We start from the raw sequence: 21,765 nt of genomic DNA, 5'->3' as shown, positions 1-21,765 counted from the left end.
TTGGTCTTCATAAAAATGCCCCTATATATGGAAAGCAATTTGTCGGTTAGATTATCTCACTTTGCAAGAATGCAAAGTGATGTGTGGTAACTGCCAAAAAGCTGCAGCCCACAGCAAGTTCAATGAATAATCTAATCATTTATATTACAAAAATAATGTCAAAATTTTCTACAACAAAACAAATTAGTGCAAAATGTGGAGTACGTTTGAAAATCTCTTATAAGATGTGAAGTGGAACATTCCAAAGTCAAAGTTCCTTAAAGCAGCTGTGCTCACTGTTACAATAAGTGTGCTTCAGGATCATGGTAGGATGTCTTCTCTAGAGTTTGATGATATTGATAATACTTTAAGCCAATTAAATATCCAAGCTCCTAAAATGAGAAAACTTTGCCAAAGTGAGCTTTAGGAGCAGGCAGACTGAATGATTAGATTTTTTGTTTGAAACATTGACCTTCCAGGGTAGGCACTGTGACTGTCCCCGGTATCAGTTCACCTCTTTCTCTGTTATTTTGTATCATTTGTCACTCATAGCCAAAATGAGTCAAAACTGATACATAGATAGCTCTGCTTGATTTTTTTTTAAATATATACATATGAAAAAATATATATACTTTTTAAAAATTTTTATTTTTTGGCTGCATTGGATCTTTGTTGCTGCACATGGGCTTTCTCTAGTTGTGGTGAGCAGGGGCTACACTTCGTTGTGGTGTGCGGGCTTCTCATTGCGGTGGCTTCTCTTGTTGTGGAGCACAAGCTCTAGGTGCAAAGGGTTCAGTGGTTGTGGCGCACTGGCTTAGTTGCTCCACAGCATGTGGTATCCTCCCGGGCCAGGGATCGAACCCGTGTCCCCTGCACTGGGCAGGCAGATTCCTAACCCCTGTGCCACCAGGGACGTCCCTGAGAAAAACATTTTATTGTTAGTGGTGGTGGTTACACACTTAGATACAGGTGTCCAAACTCATATAACTGTACATTTAAGATTTTATTGTTTGTCAATTACATGTCAAATAAAGTTGGAGAGAAAGGAAATAAACAAAACAATTTTTTTTCAATGTAAAGAAAAAATACCTGGGGAATTCCCTGGTGGTCCAGTAGTTAGGACTTTGAGCTTCCACTGCAGGGGGTGTGGGTTTGATACCTGGTTGGGGAACTAAGATTCCACAAGCCACACAGTGTGGCCAAAAAAAAAAAAAAAAATCTGTGTTTTAGTTAGGATTTTTCAAAGAAACAGAACCAATAGGTTAAATATGTATTTAAAAAATAAGGACTTGGCTCACATGATTATAGAGGCAGGCAAGTCCCAAATCTGCAGAGTTGATATCCTAGTTCAGGTCCACAGGCCAGCAGGTTGTTGTAGAACCAGGCAAAGCTCATGTCCCGGTTTGAAGGCTGTCAGGCCGGAGAATTCTCTCCTACTCGGAAGAGAGTCAATCTTTTGTTCCACCCAGGCCTTTCAAGTGATTGGATGAGGCCCACCCACACTGTGGAGGCGAAACTGCTTTACTCAGTCTACCAATTTAAATGTTACTCTCATCTCAAAACACCCTCACAGAAACACTTGGAATACTGTTGGACCAAATATCTGGGTACCCCATAGCCTGGTCAAGTTGACACATAAAAGTAACTCTCACACTGTGTGTATTATATTAGTATGAAAGCAGAACAGAAAAGGAAGCTTATGTTGTCTTTGCGTGATATGTCTATAAGCTTGCTTTTCTTTTCATTTATCCATGAAAAAGATGTGCATATATATGGAAACTATTCAAACTGCAACAAAAATTTATATAATTGAAAAGTAAAAGTCCTAGACCCTCTGACCAGAGTCATTCCTTCTTTTTGTAGTGTGTTCTTTTGAAATATGTTATGTATGTATAAGCGTAACTCTATGTATGTGTGTGTTTGGAGGATATTAAACCAATGTGTAAAAATACCTGGGTGCTAGGACTAGACACTCCATGGGCCCAAGATCCAGAGCCTGGCCTGGAGAGTGAGGTCACAGGGTCCCTTGCAAGGTGTAGAAATCCTTCTCTTCCTCTGATAGCAGGTCATGCCTGAGGCCGGGAGCCCTTGCGGGAAAGGCAAGTGTGATTTAGAACAGCAGGCTTCAAACCAGGGTGCAGGTATCCCTAGGGAGCCGTGAAGAGAGTTTAAGGTTTAATCTGTTTACAGCTCCTCGACTTCGCTTTGTACCTTTCTCTCCAGCTGTTTTTTTTCCTACTGCCCCTGCACAATAACTGTTGTCCCTCTTTACAAAGGAAAGTCACACTTCTCCCCATTCCTGACTTTGATTATAGTTCCTTGTCCTAAGGTGTAAAAACTTCCAGGGTAGCACCCCAAAGGGCAACTTGAGATATTGGTGACCATTATTCTCCTTTAACTGATCCAGAACAAAAAGTTTTTTAGAAAAATATTTATTTGGCTGCACTGGGTCTTCATTGCAGCTCATGGGATCTTTGTTGTGGTATGTTGGATCTTTTAGTTTGGGCATGTGGGATCTAGTTCCCTGACCAGGGATTGAACCCAGGCCCCCTGCATTAGGAGCACAGAGTCTTTTTTTTTTTTTTTTAAATATTATTTATTTATTGGCTGCATTGGGTCTTCCTTGCTGCACACGGGCTTTCTCTAGTTGCGGCGAGGCGGGGCTACTCTTGGTTGTGATGCGTGGGCTTTTCATCGCAGTGTTTTGTTGCGGAGCACGGGCTCTAGGTGCGGGGGCTTCAGTAGTTGCTGCATATGGGCTCAGTATTTGTGGCTCGTGGGTTCTAGAGCACAGGCTCAGTAATTGTGGCCCATGAGCTTGGTTGCTCCAAGGCATGTGGGATCTTCCTGGAGCAGATATAGAACCCATGACCCCTGCATTGGCAAGCGGATTGTTAACCACTGTGCCACCAGGGAAGTCCTGGGAGTGCAGTCTTAACCACTGGACCACCAGGGAAGTCCCCAGAACAATTTTTTTTTCTTTTTGTCAGTCACCTCTTTTTTTTCCCCCAGAGGTGTAACAACTTTCATTTTAATTTTATTTTTAAGAACTTTTATTGAGGTGTAATTGACATACAATAAACTGCATATATTTAAAGTGTACAATTTGATGTTTTTTTCTTATTAGTAATGTATATATGGCAATCCCAATCTCCCAATTCATCCTCCCCCCCCCCCCCACTTACCCCCTTGGTGTCCATATGTTCTAAATATGAACACTTACGGTCACAGGAAAATTTTTAAAAATTATTTCTTTATGGCCGAGTGGCAGATGGGATCTTAGTTCCCAGACCAGGGGTTAGAACCCACGCTCCCTGTGGTGGAAGGTAGGAGTCTTAACCACTGGACCGCCAGGTCACAGGAAATTTTTAAAAATTAATTTCAATCCTTAAATATATTATTTGCAAGAGGGACAAAAGAGTGATCAATAAAAGACTCTAAAGCGAAAACATATAATACGTTAGGATAAAATTTTGTGAGGGCAGTGGAATGGAAATTAAAGAATCACAGTGAGCGAAGTAAAATTTCCATTCTGTTGTTCGTGGCTTCTTTTTAATGGATGACGGTGGAAATCAAATTATTATGGTATTGATATGCTTTAGGGATAATTTCAGGGTGATGAAACTGTTTTAAGATGTCAGTACTTATGGTATGCAAACATTACATGCTTTTCAGCTATTCTAGCGATTTGATTTTTTAAAATTGAAGTATAATTGATTTAGAATGTTAGTTTCAAGTGTACTGATTTTTAAAAATATGCCAAGTATCTGCATAGTTTTTTTTAAAAATTGAAATATGGTTGCTTTACAATGTTGTATTAATTTCTTCTGTACAGCAAAGTGGCTCAGTTACACATATTCTTTCCCATTATGGTTTATCCCAGGATGTTGAATATAGTTCCATGTGCTCTACAGTAGGACCTTGTTGTTTATCCATCCTATATGTATATAGTAATATAGTTTGTAATATAGTTTGCATCTGCTAATCCGAAGCTCCCATTTCTTCCCTCCCCTACCCCCCAACCCCCTTGGCAACCACAAGTTTGTTCTCTTGCATAGTTTTTGAAAATGCCTTGAGAAAAGAAGTGACCAAAACGCTCAAAGACAATGAAGAGAGGGGAAGAGGAAGCCTGAAGGCCCAGTTTTCTGGCTTAGTGGGTCGTGATGGGGGAATAGACAGAGAGCTGAAAGCCCAGAGGGGAGAGTGCGTGAGAGTGCAGAGACCACAGGGGAGCAGGGTCTTCACCCACGCCTGATTTGGACTCTGAGTAGAGGGGGCTCTGTAAAGCTTCCCCTGCTGATGAAAGACAGCACAGAGTCATAGACAGGCAGACAGCAGGCACTCCTAAGACATTCCTGCATGCTACCTGCTATGGGGTAGATTATCTCAGATGGAGGTGACCCTGTGGTAAGGATGTGAGGATGGGCAGCCTCAGCAGGGCCTGGGGAAGGCTGAAGCAGAAACTTCAGAAGAGCTCAAGCACTGCACTGAGCCCACAGCCTAGACTTGGGCAGCAGGTGCCAGGAGAAAGCCCTGGGATGGGACCCAACCAGTATTCCTTGGAGGATACCCACCCATCCCCAGCTAAAGACCAGTAGAGGGCAAGGGGCCCCTTTGTTCCAAGTGCCCTGACCCATAAACCACACTTCTTCTGAACATCTTAGAGAGGGGTTGTACTATGGACTGAGTTGTGTCTCCCCCACCTCCTCCAAATTCATACGTTGAAGCCCTAACCCCCGTTGTGATGGCATTGGATGTGAGGCCTTTGGGAGGTAATAGGTTTAGATGAGGTCATGAGGATGGGGTCCTCATGATGGAATTAGTGGCCTTATAAAAAGAGAGCTTGCTTTCTCCTGCCCTCCCCCCCACCCCCCAATATGAGGACACAGCTAAAAAAAATGTGACCATCGACAAACCAGGAAGAGGGCTCTTACCAGGAATGGAATTGGCCGGCACCTTGATCTTGGACTTTCCAGCCTCCAGAACTATAAGAAATAAATGTCTTGTCTGAGCCACCCAGTCTATGGTATTTTGTCAGAGCAGCCGGAGAAGACTAAGCATAGGAGGAAGAAGAGATATAAAAGGCTTGGTATTCACTTGAGTTCTCCAAGCAGAGCCTGAATTGTCCAGATAAACTGTTTAAAGCTGCAGTTCTCAATCAGGGCTGGAAATGGCATCACCTGGGAGCTTTAACAAAATGCCTGTGCTTGGACCCCACTCTCAGAGGTTCTTATTTCATTGCTTTGGGGTGCAGTCTTCGCATCAAAGTCTTCAAAACTCCCCAGGTGATTCTAGTACGCAGCCGGGAGCAAGAACCACTGGTGTAAGGAATCAAGTGGGGCAATATTATCTCTTTTTCCTGCCTGCTTCTCTAGCTCTCTCTCTCTTTTTTTAAAAAATTTTTATTTTATATTGGAGTATAGTTGATTTACAATATTGTGTTCATTTCAGGTGTACAACAAAGTGATTCAGTTATACATATACATGTATCTATTCCTTTTCAGATTCTTTTCCCATACAAGTTATTACAGAATATTGAGTAGAGTTCCCTGTGCTATACAGTAGGTTCTTGCTGATTATCTATTTTATATGTATTTGTGTGTGTGTGTATATATATATATATATATATATATTTTTTTTTCCCACTCCACACAGCATGCAGGATCTTAGTTCTCCAAGCAGGGATCGAACCCGTGCCCCTGTGCATTGGAAGTGTGGAGTCTTAACCCCTGGACTGCCAGGGAAGTCCCAATACTGTGTATATGTTGATCCCAAACTCCTGATTTATCCCTCCCCCACCTTTACCCTTGGATAACCATAAGTTTGTTTACTCTGTCTGTGAGTCTGTTTCGGTTTTGTAAATAAGTTCATTTGTATTGGTTTTTTTTTTTTAGGTTCCACATATAAATAATATCATATGATATTTATCATTGTCTGGCTTACTTCACTTAGTATGATGATATCTAGGTCCACCCATGTTGCTGCAAATGGCATTATTTCATTCTTTCTTATGGCTGAGTAATATTCCAATGTATATATGTACCACATCTTCTTTATCCATTCATCTGTCATTGGGCATTTATGTTGCTTCCATGTCTTGGCTATTGTAAATAGTTTTGCAGTGAACATTGAGGTGCATGTATCTTTTCAAATCATGGTTTTCTCTGGATATATGCCCAGGAGTGGTATTGATGGATCATATGGTAGCTCTGTTTTTAGTTTTTTAAGGAACTTCCAGACTGTTTTCCATAGTAGCTGTACCAATTTACATTCCCACCAACAGTGTAGGAGGGTTCCCTTTCCTCCACACCCTTCCCTACCCACTTCTCATTAGAGTTGGGGCTCCAGCTGGTGACACAGCTTACATGCAGGGTCAACACAGACAGCTGTGCAGAATGCACACTGCACAGAAGCACCTGACTGAGGGGGGCTACAATTCAGCTTTGCACAAGTCAAGGGGGGAGTTTTTTCTAATTTGCCTTTCAGATGGGACCTTTTAAAAACTTGCATAAAAATCCCTTCCCTATAGGCTGGGGAGGTGGCCTGCAAAAATATGTATAAACTCAGCATTCTTTATTTTCCTCTCAAGGTAGGAGCTTGCCAAGAGTTGCAGTCTATGAGCAAGGTCCAGCCTGCAGACTTACATAGTTTGGTGTAAGCAGTATTTTGATGCAAAGACAATTTTCACATAAAAATCCAGATTTCCTGTTCCTCTTTTTTTTTTTTTTCTTTCCTGTTCCTCTTTAAAAATGAGACCTGGAAATGATAGCTCCTCATTTCCACATGGCAACAAAATGCTGCTGCCAGTGGATAGAGTATATGGTCTCACTTTTTCTACAGTTCCCACCATGCCCTATTTTCTCTTTTAGCTAGATTCACTCATTTGCTTTATGACTCCTATGCAAAGTGGCTGGTTTGTGGACTCTGCTGTACCATCCTACACCTTGCCTTCTTTGTTTAATCATATCTCTTAGAGATTTTTCTGTATGTAGATTTGCCTCATCTTTTAAATGGCTGCACAGTGTCCCTTTGTCTCTCTGACTTAGAGCATTCCCTGTTAATGAGCATGTAGGTTGTATCCAACTTTTTACTACTACACACAGTGCTATAGTGAATATCCTTTCTTGTGCTTTACACATAGGCAGTAGCGCACCAAAACAGGCTTGTACCTGCTCCAGAGAGCCAATTGTTGACAATTCAGGAATCTTAAGAGCCAGTTGCTAAACTCTAGGTAGCTACAAGTCAGCAATGGCAAAAGTATTTACACCACAGGAATTGGCAAATGCTACAAATCAGGGTGTTCCCCCCATCCCTTACCCTGGAAAGCCTGTTTACCAGTGCACTTCTGCCAAAGAGTATTCTAAATAGTTCCAAAGGTCAGGAGTCAGAGAGCAAAGCCCATTAGCACCAAGAAATCAGAACAAGCTTTAGCCAGAAGGGAGACACTTGTTGATCAGGGGAGGAAATGAGGTCTGGGTAGCTGATTGACTTTTCTTCCAAACTATGGACCCTTTGAAATAAAACCACAACCCTACAAGGGTGGGGATTCTTATTTTTTTAAACTGAAGTATAATTGACCTACAACACTGTTAGTTCCAAGTGTGCAACAGAGTGATTCGCTATTTCTGTCTATTACAAAATAATCACCACAAGGGTGGGGATTCTCAATCATAAAGGTGCTCACCGATTTTGGTTTAATACCCAAATGCCCTGGTCACTAAGAGAGTGGTATTGCCTAGAGCTGAGGTCAGAGATTATCACACAAGGTCTAAGATTCCTGCCCTGTTTGTGGTAGGGATCAACTAGGAAAATGGATGCAAATATTTGGAAAAGCATAAAATAGCTTCCCAAAATAATACATAAATGTTAGAAAATCCCCACACAATGATTTCTGTTGCAATAAGTACCACCTTTCCGAGGAAAAATCAAATCCTTCTTGGTCCTGGCAGAGTAACGTGGCGAGGTGCAGTGCCTTGTTCCTTCATTGCCTAAACAACCATCATCACATGCCCCCAAGAAAGGAAAGATACAGGGATTAGGAAAAAAAACCAAGAAGTCCCCACCGTTATTGATGACTGTACTTGGGGAGGTTAAAGACGCCGTTTGGCCTCATCTGATTGTGGACTTGGTTCTTCTTCTTTTTTTTTTTAATTAAAAAAATTTTTTTGGCCACGCCCCTCAGCTTGTGGGATCTTAGTTCCCCAATCAGGGATTGAACCCAGGCCCAGGGCAGTGAAAGCGCCGAGCCTTCACCACTGGACCACCAGGGAATTCCCCTTGGTTTTTTTAACAGCAGGAAAAATCACCACATTTTTGTGTAAAGCACACTTGACATGAAAAGCTAGAAAACAAAACACTTCTGATTTAAAATGCCCTTTTCTCCTGGGATCTCAGTGACTTTCCATCCAATCCCCTGCACCCTTCCTCCTTAGTCCTGAGGACATCCAGGCAGGACAAAGAATCCCTCCCTCCCTCCTTTCTTCAGAGATGCCTTTCTCAAGGCCCCCAACCCGCTGCACTGGGAAACGCTAGCAGCTAGCAGTTCTTCCTTAACGTGTGAATTGTTCCCACACATGCAGGGGATGGAAAGGGAGGAGTGCTGCAGAGAAAGCAGCAACGGTTTCGGCAGCTCTAAAACCAGAGCCGGAACACCAGGCCCCGCTGTCTGTTACCACTCAAGAGACTCCCTGCTCCAGGGGCAGCTGGACACAGCGGCAAGCGGGGTTCCCAAATGTAAGTTCAAGGTGGGTTCAAATGGCCCCTCATATTATGAGATGTCAGGAGGCCACTCAAGACAAATGGCTTTGCTCCTGCGTGGAACCAGCACTGTGTGTGGCTGCTGTGTGACACAGTCCGGCCTTCGCTTCCTTCCTGTCAGCCACAGAAGAACGTGGATGCTGGGAGACCAGAGTGGGGAAGAGAAGGATGTCCCAACTCCATTGCCGGTAGAAATCAGGTGAAAATGCCTGACTGGAGGGGCCTGGATGCGGAGGGAAGAAGGAATGATGTGCAGGCAGCCCTGTCCAGCTCCTCTTCCCTGTCCCTCCTCCCTCTGCACCGAGGAAGCTGTCACCACTCAGCCCAGATCCTCTGCATGGGCGCTAGGAATATGGACCATCTTGGGACTTAGCATGGGCCCCAGCCCCGGCCTCCCACTGAGGCCCCCAGACCTCACCACACAGGGCTGAGCATTGACCATCAAGCACAGGGTGGGAACTCTATGCTGGTTATTTCTTCTGTTTTTCTTTTCTTTTTTCTTTTTTTTAGAGATTTTATTTTATTAAGGTTTTTTTTTTTTTGTGATGTGGATCATTTTTTTTTTAATAAATAAATAAATTTATTTATTTATTGCCTGCGTTGGGTCTTCGTTGCTGCACGCAGGCTTTCTCTAGTTGCAGTGAGTGAGCGGGGGCTACTCTTCATTGTGGTGTGCAGGCTTCTCACTGCAGTGGCTTCTCTTGTTGTGGCACACAGACTCTAGATGCTCGGGCTTCAGTAGTTGTGCTACGTGGGCTCAATAGTTGTGGCTCGCAGGCTTAGTTGCTCTGCGGCATGTGGGCTCTTCCCGGCCCAGGGCTCAAACCCATGTCCCCTGCATTGGCAGGCAGATTCTTAACCACTGCGCCACCAGGGAAATCCCATGGACCATTTTTTTAAAAAGTCTTTATTGAATTTGTCCCATGGACCATTTTTTTCTAAAAGTCTGTATTGAATTTGTTGCAATATTGCTTCTGTTTTATGTTTTGTTTTTTTGGCGGTGGGGCGTGTGCGATCTTAGCTCCCCGACTAGGGATCAGACCCACACCCCCTGCATTAGAAGACAAAGTCTTAACTACTGGACGGCCAGGGAAGTCCCTTCTGTTTTCTTTTTCATCAACTGTGAGCCTCAGGAAATGGAAGTGGCTTGGGCTCCTCTCAACCTCTGAGCCACAAGCACCTGGTTTCTTAGCTGGGAAAGTCCAGCCTCCTTCCTACTCTACAGCCTCGTTCTAGCTCCTGTTGTCAGCCCCCCAGTGAGGTCGCAGGTGGGACCTTTGGAAAGATGGTGTCTTGGGTTGGGTTCCTCCAGAAGCCAGCCAGAGACAAAGATTCCAGTGCGATAGTGGATTTGGAAGGTGGTTCCAGGAGGCTCCATGGAAGAATGAGGATGTAAGGCAGGGGAGGGAAGAAAGCCACCACAGGTGTGCTAATGAACAGGGTACTTTTGTGAGCAAGTGGGGTGCAAAACCCTCTGGAGCCTTCTGGAAGATTCCAAGGCATGTAGACTGTATTGCTGATTTATCCCATTTGAAGGGTGTGTACTATCCCTCTCGCTGAGGGCTGCTCCTGGGACAGCTCCCCAGCTCTCCCGTCTGCCCGTAGGGAGGTTCACATGTGCCAGAGAACATTGTCAGGTGGAGAATACAGGTGTGTGCACTAGGCACCCCCAAAACTCGGTGACTCATGTCCCAAGTCTGTCTCCAGTTTTTAGGGGGGCTCTGGAAATTGCAGTCACTTGTGGAGCCCTGAGTCATGAAGTAGCCAGGAAAATCTGTTTACTCATAAAATTACCAATTGATTATAAAACGGTGTGTTTTTAAAATTTTTTAAGAACTTTTACTGAGATATAATTGACATACCATAAACTGCATATATTTAAAGTGTACAATTTGATTTTTTTCTTATTAGTAATGTATATATGGCAATCCCAATCTCCCAATTCATCCCCCCCCGCCGCACTTTCCCCCTTGGTGTCCATATGTTTGTTCTCTACATCTGTGTCTCTATTTCTGCCTTGCAGACTGGTTGAACTGTACCATTTTTCTAGATTCCGCATATATGCGTTACTATACAATATTTGTTTTTCTCTTTCTGACTTCACTGTGTATGACATAAAATGATATTAAAGGATATAAATCAACAACCAGATGAAGAGATACATGGGGCAAGGTCCCGAACAAAGGAGCTTCTGTCCTCATGGAGCGTGGGGCCCCACACGATGGCACGTGGAAGCATTCTGGTTCCCTACGTGCAAGCTCTCCCAGAAAGGACCACAGAGTTGTCCTTTGGGGGGTTTTATGGAGGCTTCATCACATAGTCATGATTGACTAAGTCACTGGCCCATGGTGACTGGTTTAACCTCAAGTCCCTCCTCCCTCCTAGGAAATCAGAGGATGAGAATGAAAGTTCCAACCCTCTAATCACATGGTTGGTGCTCCTGGCAACCAGCCCCCCACCCTTGAGTGGGAAACTGAGGACAAGAGCCCAGATATTATCCCATTGTTCTTAGCTTTCAGAAAATTCCAAGGGGCTGTGAGCCAGAAACTGTGGATGTATATTGGTCATCCAAATGACCAAATAGATATTTTTTCCTGTAAATTGCAATATAGTGGGACTTCTCTGGTGACGCAGTGGTTAAGAATCTGCCCGCCAGTGTAGGGGACACAGGTTCAAGCCCTGGGCTGTGAAGATCCCACATGCCATGGAGCAACTAAGCCCATAAGCCACAACTGCGGAGCCCGTGTGCCACAACTACTGAAGGCCCGCACTTAGAGCCCATACTCCACAACAAAAGAAGCCACCACAATGAGAAGCCCGTGCACCACAACAAAGAGTAGTCCCCGTTCGCCACAGCTAGAGAAAGCCTGCGTGCAACAACGAAGACCCAGTGCAGCCAAAAAATAAATAAATGAATAAATAAATAAAAATTTTTAAAAATTAAAAAAAAAAAAAAGCAATAGAGCACACCAACATTCTGAATTTGGGTGAGAAAAGAGGATTTTGCTTCTTAGATGCCCAAAATCCCAGCAACAATTAAGGCCTGACAAATGCCACTGGTGGTTTTGATGGGGAGAAGGGAGGAACAGTTTCCAAAAATCTATCAAAGGCCACTGATGTGATTGCACAATTGCTTTCCAGACAAAAGAGCAAATTGAACTCTTTTTTAACGTCAAGAGCTAAATAGCCTGGAGAAAAATATAATATATTATAAACAATGAGCCACAGCCCTAGACATACGTCAACCCCTTTCAGCGTAACAGCGTGGAGAGTCCTGGCTCAACATGTCCCACCTCCAAGCAGTACCCACATGGAGTTAACATTCTTTGTTTGTCTTAACCAGAGCCAGGGCTATGCATTCTTAGCCACTGGGGCATCTGATTTGAAAGCCTTTCCTTAAACTTGTCTCAACCTATGATTCAAAAAACACTCTGATTACATATGCAGAGTGACTGTGGTAATTAGTGATGTCCATCAGACTTAAGGAAAGAGGGAATTTGTAAGCCATTCCCTCGCTGCTTTCATAAAAAGGAAGGGTGCTAACAAGTGCTAATGGCTTGACACCCAGAGTTCACCTCGTTGGGAGCTTTCGACTTTCAGTCACATCCTGAAACATTACCCCAGAGGCTGCGCTAAGCAACTGGGTGTTTGATCTTCCTCATGTAAAGAGGGCCATATATACCCAGATTGCTCTACTGAATTCCTCCTAGAAAACAGAGCATTCAAGCCACAATGGGCAAAATCCAGCCATGCTGCCCCATTGATTTCATAGCTGCATCATCGTGAATATATATTGCTGTATTCTTATGTGATGTTACATTGTATTATTTTATAGTGTTATGTTTTATAATGTTATGTATATTGTATTTTACTTATTAGTTTGTTATCTTGTAAGAATTGAAGGTCTCTGGGGGGGTTGGGTATCATTTACCTTTGTAGCCTCAGTATATAGTATACAGTCAGTGTTCATAATATGTCTGTGGAATGAATAAGTGAGTGATCTGTTTATCATCCAAAATCAAAGAAATTTAAAGAAAAAAGTCTGAATTCAAAAGTACATTGTTAAAGTGAAAAATTGGAAACAACTTAAATGTCCATTAATAGGGGAATGGGTATGTAAATTATAGCATATCCATATTGTGGATTATGGGATCATTTAGAATACGTTAGGTCGAATGTAACAGAAAATCTAATTCAGACTGAATCATTGGAGACAGTTGCTCACAAACTTGGAAAGTCCATAGAAACATGGGTGGATTTGGTTCAGTTCACCGTGTGGGCTTGATGATGTTATCAAGGACAAGGTTCCTTTCAATTTATCTGATCTTCTCCTGTGGTAGCAGCTAAAAGCAAAAGCTGACTTCCAACCCCATGATGACAAGATTGCTGCCACAGCTCCAGCAGTTACATGATTCCCCAGTCATGTTCAGAGAAGGAGAGAGAGAATTCCTCTCCCAAATGTCCCAGAAAATATAGCTTCTCATTGGCTTAAATTGAGCTGTGTGCCCACCTAGATCTGAGAACTGTAGCCAGGATATTGGCTTGTGTGAATTAATTTGGGTCTATGCTACATGCCCATCCCTAGAGGTGAGTGTACACTCAGCTTTCCTAAAGATACATGGGCTGTGCAAGGGCAGTGTGGTGGTCAGAATGAAAATTCAAGCATTTTCCAAAGAAAATATGATTTATTTTCTTTCTTTTCTTGCCTTCTCTCCTTCTCCCCTCCCTCCCTTCCTCCCTCCCTCCCTCCCTCCTTTCTTTCTTTTTTCCTTCCTTCCTTCCTTCCTTCCTTCCTTCCTTCCTTCCTTCCTTCCTTCCTTCCTTCCTTCCTTCCTTCCTCTGCCTTGGATCTTCATTGCGGTGTGCAGGCTTCTCAGTGCAGTAGCTTCTCTTGTTGCAGAGCATGGGCTCTAGGCACATGGGTTTCAGTACTTGCTGCGCGTGGGCTCTAGAGTGCACGCTCAGTAGTTGTGGTGCACGGGCTTAGTTGCTTTGTGGCATGTGGAATCTTACTGGACCAGGGATTGAACCCATGTGCCCTGCATTGGCAGGTGGATTCTTAACCACTGAGCCACCAGGGAAGTCATTTTTTTTTTTTATTTGGTTGTGCTGGGTCTTAGTTGTGGCTTTCTGGCTCCTTAGTTGTGGCATGCGAACTCCCAGTTGTGGCATGCATGTGGGATATAGTTCCCTGACCATGGATTGAGCCTGGGCCCCCTGCATTGGGAACATGGAGTCTTAACCACTTTTCCACCAGAGGAGTCCCTGATCTATTTTCTATGGTTAAATTTCTGTGGTTAAATTTTTACATTTATGTGAAAAAGTACTATATATTTTCTATGGTTAAATTTCTGTGGTTAAATTTTTACATTTATGTGAAAAAGTACTATATATTTTCTATGGCGGCATATGTGTCTATGGAAACTCATATGAAGACTTCTGGAAGGATCCCCTGCAAACCTATATTAGTAGTTACTTCTGGGGAGGGACCTCAGATTGCAAATTAGCCTAGAAGACTGATCCTCAATCTCGGGCGATTCAGCCCTCCAGGGGACATTAGGCAATGTTTCCAGATATTTTTGTCTGTCACAATGGGGGGAGGGGTGCTACTGGTATGTAGTGGGTGGAGGCCAGGGATGCTGTTAAATATCCTGCAATATACAGGACAGCCCCCCCACCGCAGAGGAGAGTTATCTAGCCTAAAATGCTACTAGAGCTGAGGTTGTGAAACATTTTATTTTTTATAAGGAGATGCCATATTACTTGTATAGCTAAAAGCTGATTTTTTAAGGAGCTTGTAGTGATATGCTGTCCATGTCCTCGTTCAGGACCCAGCTGCTGGGCATGTTGGCAGCTGATGACTCACATTTCTGACATGTCTCTCTTTAGAAACTGCCCTTCGCTGGAGGAAGCTGCCTTGTCCAAGATTAAGAGAACTCTCCAAGGGCCGCCTTTATCTTTAAGAAACCTCAGTGACTCTGACACTTTGGGACGATACTTCTCTGTGGTGGGGGGGCTGTCCTGTGCGTTGGAGGAGGTGTAGCAGCATCCCTGGTCTCTGCTCACTAGATACCCCTCCTCCAATTGCAATGATTAAAAATGTCTCCAGACATTGCCAAGTGTCCCTGGGTGGAAGATTGATCCCCCTCCTCCCTGCACTATGAACCACTGTTGTACCAATGCCTGCTTGATGCAGGGATCCAAAGGGTTAGCCCCCAGCCTCAATTCAGAACGTGTCTGAGGTTCCTGCCAGCTTTAGAGCTCCTCATGCGGTTGGCTGAGATCATCGCATTGGTGTCATAGTCCAGTTTTTCCCTCTGCCCCACCCTGCTTCCCTTACCCCTTCAAAGTTGTTGTTTTCAAGAACACTCCCCAGTAAACATTCTACCTGCAAATCGTCGTCCCAGGGGCTGTTCCCTGGGGCAACCGATCCAAGACCAAGATCAAGGCTCGGAGGGGTTAAGTGACTTACAGAAGGTCCAACAACAGGAGCTAAGATGTGAGGTGTGGAGCTAGGATAGTAACCTGTCTCCTTACTTCCAAAATGGTGCTCAGAAGCGTTAAGCTTTCTGATCTTCTTAGTATTGGGCTCTGCTGATGTTACGTCTCAGTGAGCTCTGACTTTCCCACCCCCATGCCTACCCCACGTATGCTTCTCTCACTAAAGGAGCAGAAAAATGCATAGAATGTTAAACCTAATGGCATGAATTCAGTTCCTCTCTTTCTTGTTCCTAAGCTACATACCTTATAGACATGCCTGTCTGCAAACTCTTTTGACTATTTGACAGGCAGCAAGTCTAAACACGTAGACATTTCAGCTACAAGTACTTCAGACAAGTCCATAAAGGCCTTCTGTTCAGAAAACTTTTTTCTTTGGATAAAAATATAGGTGTGAGGCAAAAGGCCCCTATGAAGATCATGGTCGGGACAAGGTCATTCCTCCATGTAATGGTCCATTTTCAATGACAACGGGACAGTTAGAGGGTTAGAGTGCCACAGTTAGCATGCGAGCTTTTATTATATCAATAATAATAATAATAAATATTAAATAATAATAATAAGCACTATTTGAGCCACTGCTATATGCCAAACACTACATGCTTTTTATATATATTTATGTAGCATATATTATTAAATATATACTATCTTATATTAGGATGAATTTTGCATGTATTATATAATATTTATACAACATGTAGTGTAACATATTGTATATCATGTATCTATGAAAGAAGTATTGATATTTTGCCCCCTCACTGATGAGGACTTTGAGGCCCAGAGAAGCTAAGGAGTTACCTCAAAGTCACACAGCTAGTAACTGGCTCAGCCGCTCCAGCCTGCACCCCTGCTCGTAATTTTCAGGAGCTGTGAGTCCAACTTGGAGCATATTAATTCAATTGAATACATTTATTAGGAAGAGATGGAAAAATCTGTCTTCCTTCCTGCCACCCCTCTGCCCTCCCTCCCAGCATACAGTAGGTGCCCCAAAAATAATTGAGTTAAAAAAAATGGGATAGTCTTTGTGTTAAAGGGGTCCGTTTAAGCTGGTCAACCAGGTTCCATCAAAGAATGTGTATAAATGCTGAAAATGGATCGCTGTCCATTATATCTTTTATTTTAAAAAATATTAATTTCTTTATATGCCTGCGTCAGGTCTTAGCTGGGGCACGCAGGACCTTCACTGGGGCATGCGGGCTCTCTAGTTGTGGCACGTGGGCTCTGGAGCACTCAGGCTCAGTAGTTGTGGCTCAAGGGCTGAGTTGCCCCACGGCATGTGGGATCTTAGTTCCCAGACCAGGGACTGAACCCGCGTCCCCTGCATTGGAAGGCGGATTCTTAACCACTGGACCACCAGGGAAGTCCCCATTATATCTTAAGAGGAAAATATATTTATGGATTTGTGATATACTTTTAAGCATTGAAACTGGAAAGTCCCTTGTAGTACATGAGTATGTTATTCAACTTCTGATCCTTGAGGTGTCCCACTTTTTTTTTTTCTTGTAGTGCATTGTATGTAAAAAGCAGGGGAGTTGAACAATGACTCAGCGGTTCAAACACTTTCTGCCTTGGATCTCTGTGTGGAAGGAGTGGAGTGAAAGCTGGGACTGACTCTGTGGCTCATCTTTGTACTCAGAAACTCTGACTTGGGTTCTGTATTGGTTTGTTTGCGCTTTACCATTGGCAAGCAGAAGCTGATCAGATTGAACTTCCTGTAGAAAAATTCACAGAAAAGTTATTTATGGCTTCTTAATCTTCCTGATCTGAAATAGTAACTTAGGGTAAAGGAAGAGTGTTGAGGAAGTGGAGCATAGGGGAAAAAAAAAGGAAGAAGAACAAAAAAAAGAAATAAAAGTTCAGGATGACAACCAGCCTAGATGTCCTTTATAGGAAGAAACTGTTCAAAAATCACAAGCTGAGCGGTACATTGTACTTGTGTCTCATGTGTTCAAATCTAACAGAGGAAGGAAAAAAAAACAACAACAAGCCCAAACCTCTTAGTTCTAAGATTGAACACTTCTCTCCTTTTTAGGCTTATTCAAGAAGCTTAACTGAGTGGTCTGGAGCCAGATCACCTGGGTCCAAATCCTGCTTCTGCCCCTTCCTAGTTGGAAATCCTTGTGCCCTTTCATCTTTAGAGGGTTAGCTGAATTAATACTTGTAAAGGGCTTAGAAAAGTGCCTAGCTCTAAGTAAACACTCATAAATATTATATAATAATAGTATGATTAGAATAAATAATGATAATATTAGCTATTATTGTTTTAGAAGGAAACTTCTTTTCCTCACAGTTCAATTAATCAAATATTGGTTTAGTCCTTGTTTTAAGAAAATCTGTTTATTTATTTATTTTCATTTATTGGCTGTGTTGGGTCTTTGTTGCTGTGCGAGGGCTTTCTGTAGTTGCAGAGCAGGGGCTACTCTTTGTTGGGGTGTGCGCGCTTCTCATTGTGGTGGCTTCTCATGTGGAGCTCAGGCTCTAGACACATGGGCTTCAGTAGTTGCGGCCCATGGGCTCAGTAGTTGTGGCTCATGGGCTCTAGCATGCAGGCTCAGTAGTTGTGGCTTAGTTGCTCTGTGGCATGTGGGATCTTCCCAGATCAGGGATCGAATCTGTGTCCTCTACATTGGCAGGTGGATTCTTAACCACTGTGCTACCAGGGCAGTGCTAGTCCCTTCTAGATGCCCAAACTTGTGCTTGGAATCAAATCTGCTGGAGCCACCATCCATTTTTTTTTTCAATTCAATTTTAATTTTTAAAATTTTGATCACACCATGTGGCTTACGGGGATCTCACTTCCCCAACCGGGGATTGAACAGCAGTGAAACCACTGATTCCTAACCACTAGACCACCAGGGAACTCCCCTGAATCCACCATTTTAATTTTATTTGACTTGTGTGTTGGGCTAGGAAAGAAAGTAGACTTGGGGAACTAAAGACTTCTAACTATCTGATGAGCCTATGATATCTAAATAGTGACGTCTGATTAACACAGTTCATTTGCAACGTAAAATGTGAGCAGATTCCAAATTTTAGTGGGTTGAATAGTGTCCTTCAAAAATTCATGTCCAGCCACTATGGAAAACAATTTGGAGGTTCCTTAAAAAACTACAAATAGAACTACCATGTGATCCAGTAATCCCACTCCTGGGCATATACCCAAAGAAAACCATAATCCCAAAAGAAACATGTACCATAATGTTTATTGCAGCACTATTTACAATAGCCAGGACATGGAAGCAACCGAAATGCCCATCAACAAATGAATGGATAAAGAAGATGTGGCATATATATACAATGGAATATTACTCAGCTATAAAAAGGGATGAGATGGAGCTATATGTCATGAGGTGGATAGACCTAGAGTCTGTCATACAGAGTGAAGTAAGTCAGAAAGAGAAAGACAAATATCGTATGCTAACTCACATATACGGAATCTAAAAATGGTACTGATGAACTCAGTGACAAGATAAGAACAAGGACGCAGATGCAGAGAATGGACTGGAGAACTCGAGGTTTGGGGGGGGCGGGGGGTGAAGGGGAAGCTGAGACGAAGCGAGGGAGTAGCACAGACATATATATAGTACCAACTGTTAAACAGATAGCCAGTGGGAAGTTGTTGTATAACAAAGGGAGTCCAACTCGAGGATGGAAGATGCCTTAGAGGACTGGGACGGGGAGGGTGGGGGGGGACTCGAGGGAGGATGTGGGAGGGAGTTGAGGGAGGGAGGGAATATGGGGATATGTGTATAAAAACAGATGATTGAACTTCGTGTATCCCCCCCAAAAAAATAATTAAAAAAAAAAATTCATGTCCAGCCTTTCAGCAGCCCTGCCCAGATGGCTACCCGTGACCTGCCTGGGCACAGGGAATGGAAAGCCAGGAAGGGTAAGACAAGTTCAGTTTGCCATGGGGTTGTTTGGAAAAACCCGGGAGAAGCCATCCAAAGAGCTGGTCAATGAATGGTCATTGAAGATAAGAAAGGAAATGAGAGTTGTTGACAGACAGATAAGAGATATCCAAAGAGAAGAAGAAAAAGTGAAACCATCTGTGAAAGATGCTGCCAAGAAGGGTCAGAAGGATGTCTGTGTGGTTCTGGCCAAGGAGACGAGCAGATCAAGGAAGGCGGTGAGCAAGCTGTATGCATCCAAAGCGCACATGAACTCTGTGCTTATGGAGATGAAGAACCAGCTGGTGGTTTTGCAAGTGGCTGGTTCCCTGCGGAAGAGCACAGGAGTGAGGAAGGCCATGCAGAGTCTTGTGAAGATCCCAGAAATCCAGGCCACCATGCGGGAGCTCTCCAAAGAGATGATGAAGGCTGGGATCATAGAAGAGTTGTTAGAGGACACTTTTGAAAACAGGGACGATCAAGAAGAAACGGAAGAAGCAGCAGAAATGGAACTTGACAAAATTCTGTTTGAAATCACTGCAGGGGCCTTGGGCAAAGTACCTAGTAAGGTGACCAATGCCCTCCCGGAGCCTGAACTTCCAGGAGCAGTGGCTGCATCTGAAGGTGAGGAGGAGGAAGAGGCCCTGGAGGCCATGCAGTCCTGCCTGGCCACACTCCGCAGCTAGGGCTGCCCAGCCAGGCCCTCAGGCTCTCCTCCTGTCCCTGTCATCAGGGCCCCGCACTCCTTGAAGCCTCTGCCTTTTTCTTTATCTCTTGCACTACACCTCTGGGTGAGGCACTGCATTCTGGAGAATGTTCTCTGCTAATCTCTCTTCATTCTCTGCAGAGGTTTTGGGATCTCAGCGGGATTGTTCTTGAGAGGTGATGTAATAAATGCGTGGTTTTCAATAGCATAAACAGAAGTATCTTTCGGGAGGATGAGGGCAAAGAAGTCTGTCTTCTCACGAAGCACTTCTGAGAATAGAGTCGGTTGCCTGAATGTTGGGGACTCTACATTTTTTTTGTCCATAAAATACTATATAAATGGATTTTCATAAATGTCTGCTTTAACAACAGCAAAAAATTCATGTCCACCCAAAACCTGTGAATGTGACTTTATTTGGACATAGGGTCTTTGTAGATGTCATCAAGTTAAAAGGAGGTCATACTGGACCTAAATACTGGGCCCTAAATACAATATGACTGATGTGTTTATAAGGAGAAATTTGGACATAGAGGCACAGCCACATACAGGAAACAGCCATGTGTAGACAGATGCAAAGATTGGAGGGATGCATCTACAAGCCAAGGAACAGCAAGAGTGCCAGCAGCATCCAGAAGCTAGAAGTGGCAAGAAAGGATTCTTCCATAGAGCCTCTGAAGGGAGTGCAGCCCTGCCGACACCTTGATTTTGGTGTTCTATCCTCCAAAACTGTGAAAGAATACATTTCTGTTGTTTAAAGCCACCAACTTTGTGGTAATTGTCACTGCAGCCCTAGGAAACGCACACTCACAATGAAAGAAATGGAAATGAAAGATACACTGACATGCCATTTTTAACCTGTCAGTTTAATAAAGATCAGAAAGTCTGATCACACACTAAGTCAGCAAGTGCACTGGAAATTTATTGCTTTCATTTATTGCTGGTGGGAGCATATGTAAATGGATATAATCTCTTTGGAGATAATTTGGCAATTTCTATGAAAATTACAAATGCACATACCTTTTGACCCAGCAATTCCTCTTCTAGGATGTATCCTACATGTGAGAAATGTGCAAGGAAAATTACGCATAGACAGGTTATGCATTGCAGTATTATTTGTAATCATGAAAGATTGGAAACACAGTAAATGTTCATTGTTTGTTCATACATTGATGTATGAACAAACTATAGAACACCTACACTAGGATGCAGGAAACTCTTTGTATAAAGGGCTAGAAAGTGAATATTCTAGGTTTTGCAGACCAAGAGGTCTTGGTGCAGCTATAGCTCAAAAGCAGTCATATACTATACAAACAAATGGGTATGGCTGTGTTCCAATACAACTTTATTTGCAAAAAAAACAGGCGATGGGACTTGCTAGGTGGCACAGTGGGTAAGAATCCGCCTGCCAATGCAGGGGATATGGGTTCGATCCCTGCCCCAGGAAGATACCACATGCTGCAGAGCAACTAAGCCCATGCGCCACAACTATTGAGCCTGCGCTCTAGAGTCCGTGAGTCGCAACTATTGAGCCCATGTGCCGCAACTACTGAAGCCCACGTGCCTAGAGCCTGTGCTGTACAAGAGATGCCACCACAATGAGAAGCCTGTGCACCGCAACGAAGAGTAGCCGCCTCTCACTGCAACTAGAGAAAGCCCATGTGCAGCAACGAAGGCCCAACACAGCCAATAAAATAAATAAATAAATAAATAAATAAATAAATAAATAAATAAACAAACAAATTTATTAAAACAAAACAAAACAAAACAGAACAGGCAATGGCCTTAGTTTGCCAGCCTCTGACCTACGCAATGCAATTATGAGCTGAAAATTAATGAGACAGCTTTCTATGTCTTGCTCTACAGTGACTTCCAAGAGTAAGTAAAGAAAGCCAAGTTCAGAACAATATGGATTTGTAAGAAAAAAAATACCTGTAT

At 43.3% G+C, this 21,765-nt stretch overlaps 1 protein-coding gene across 2 annotated transcripts; it reads left to right on the top strand.

Annotated features, from left to right (window-relative positions):
* Positions 1-19,129: 19,129 nt before the first annotated feature.
* Positions 19,130-19,810, top strand: LOC130833679 (charged multivesicular body protein 3-like). 2 transcript variants are annotated; one of them, XM_057703552.1, is made up of 2 exons: positions 19,145-19,360; positions 19,481-19,810. In XM_057703552.1, exons 1-2 carry the CDS (start codon positions 19,145-19,147, stop codon positions 19,808-19,810), a joined length of 546 nt encoding a protein of 181 aa, XP_057559535.1. The 2 variants fall into 2 exon arrangements, with proteins under 2 accessions (XP_057559536.1, XP_057559535.1); XM_057703553.1 differs by having other exon boundaries at positions 19,130-19,810.
* Positions 19,811-21,765: the final 1,955 nt, after the last annotated feature.

The sequence above is a fragment of the Hippopotamus amphibius genome, chromosome 12 (genome assembly GCF_030028045.1).
Source record: "Hippopotamus amphibius kiboko isolate mHipAmp2 chromosome 12, mHipAmp2.hap2, whole genome shotgun sequence".
Taxonomy (NCBI): domain Eukaryota; kingdom Metazoa; phylum Chordata; class Mammalia; order Artiodactyla; family Hippopotamidae; genus Hippopotamus; species Hippopotamus amphibius.
The sequence above is the reverse complement of the archived record's forward strand: the minus strand, read 5'-3'. Positions and strand labels throughout refer to the sequence as shown.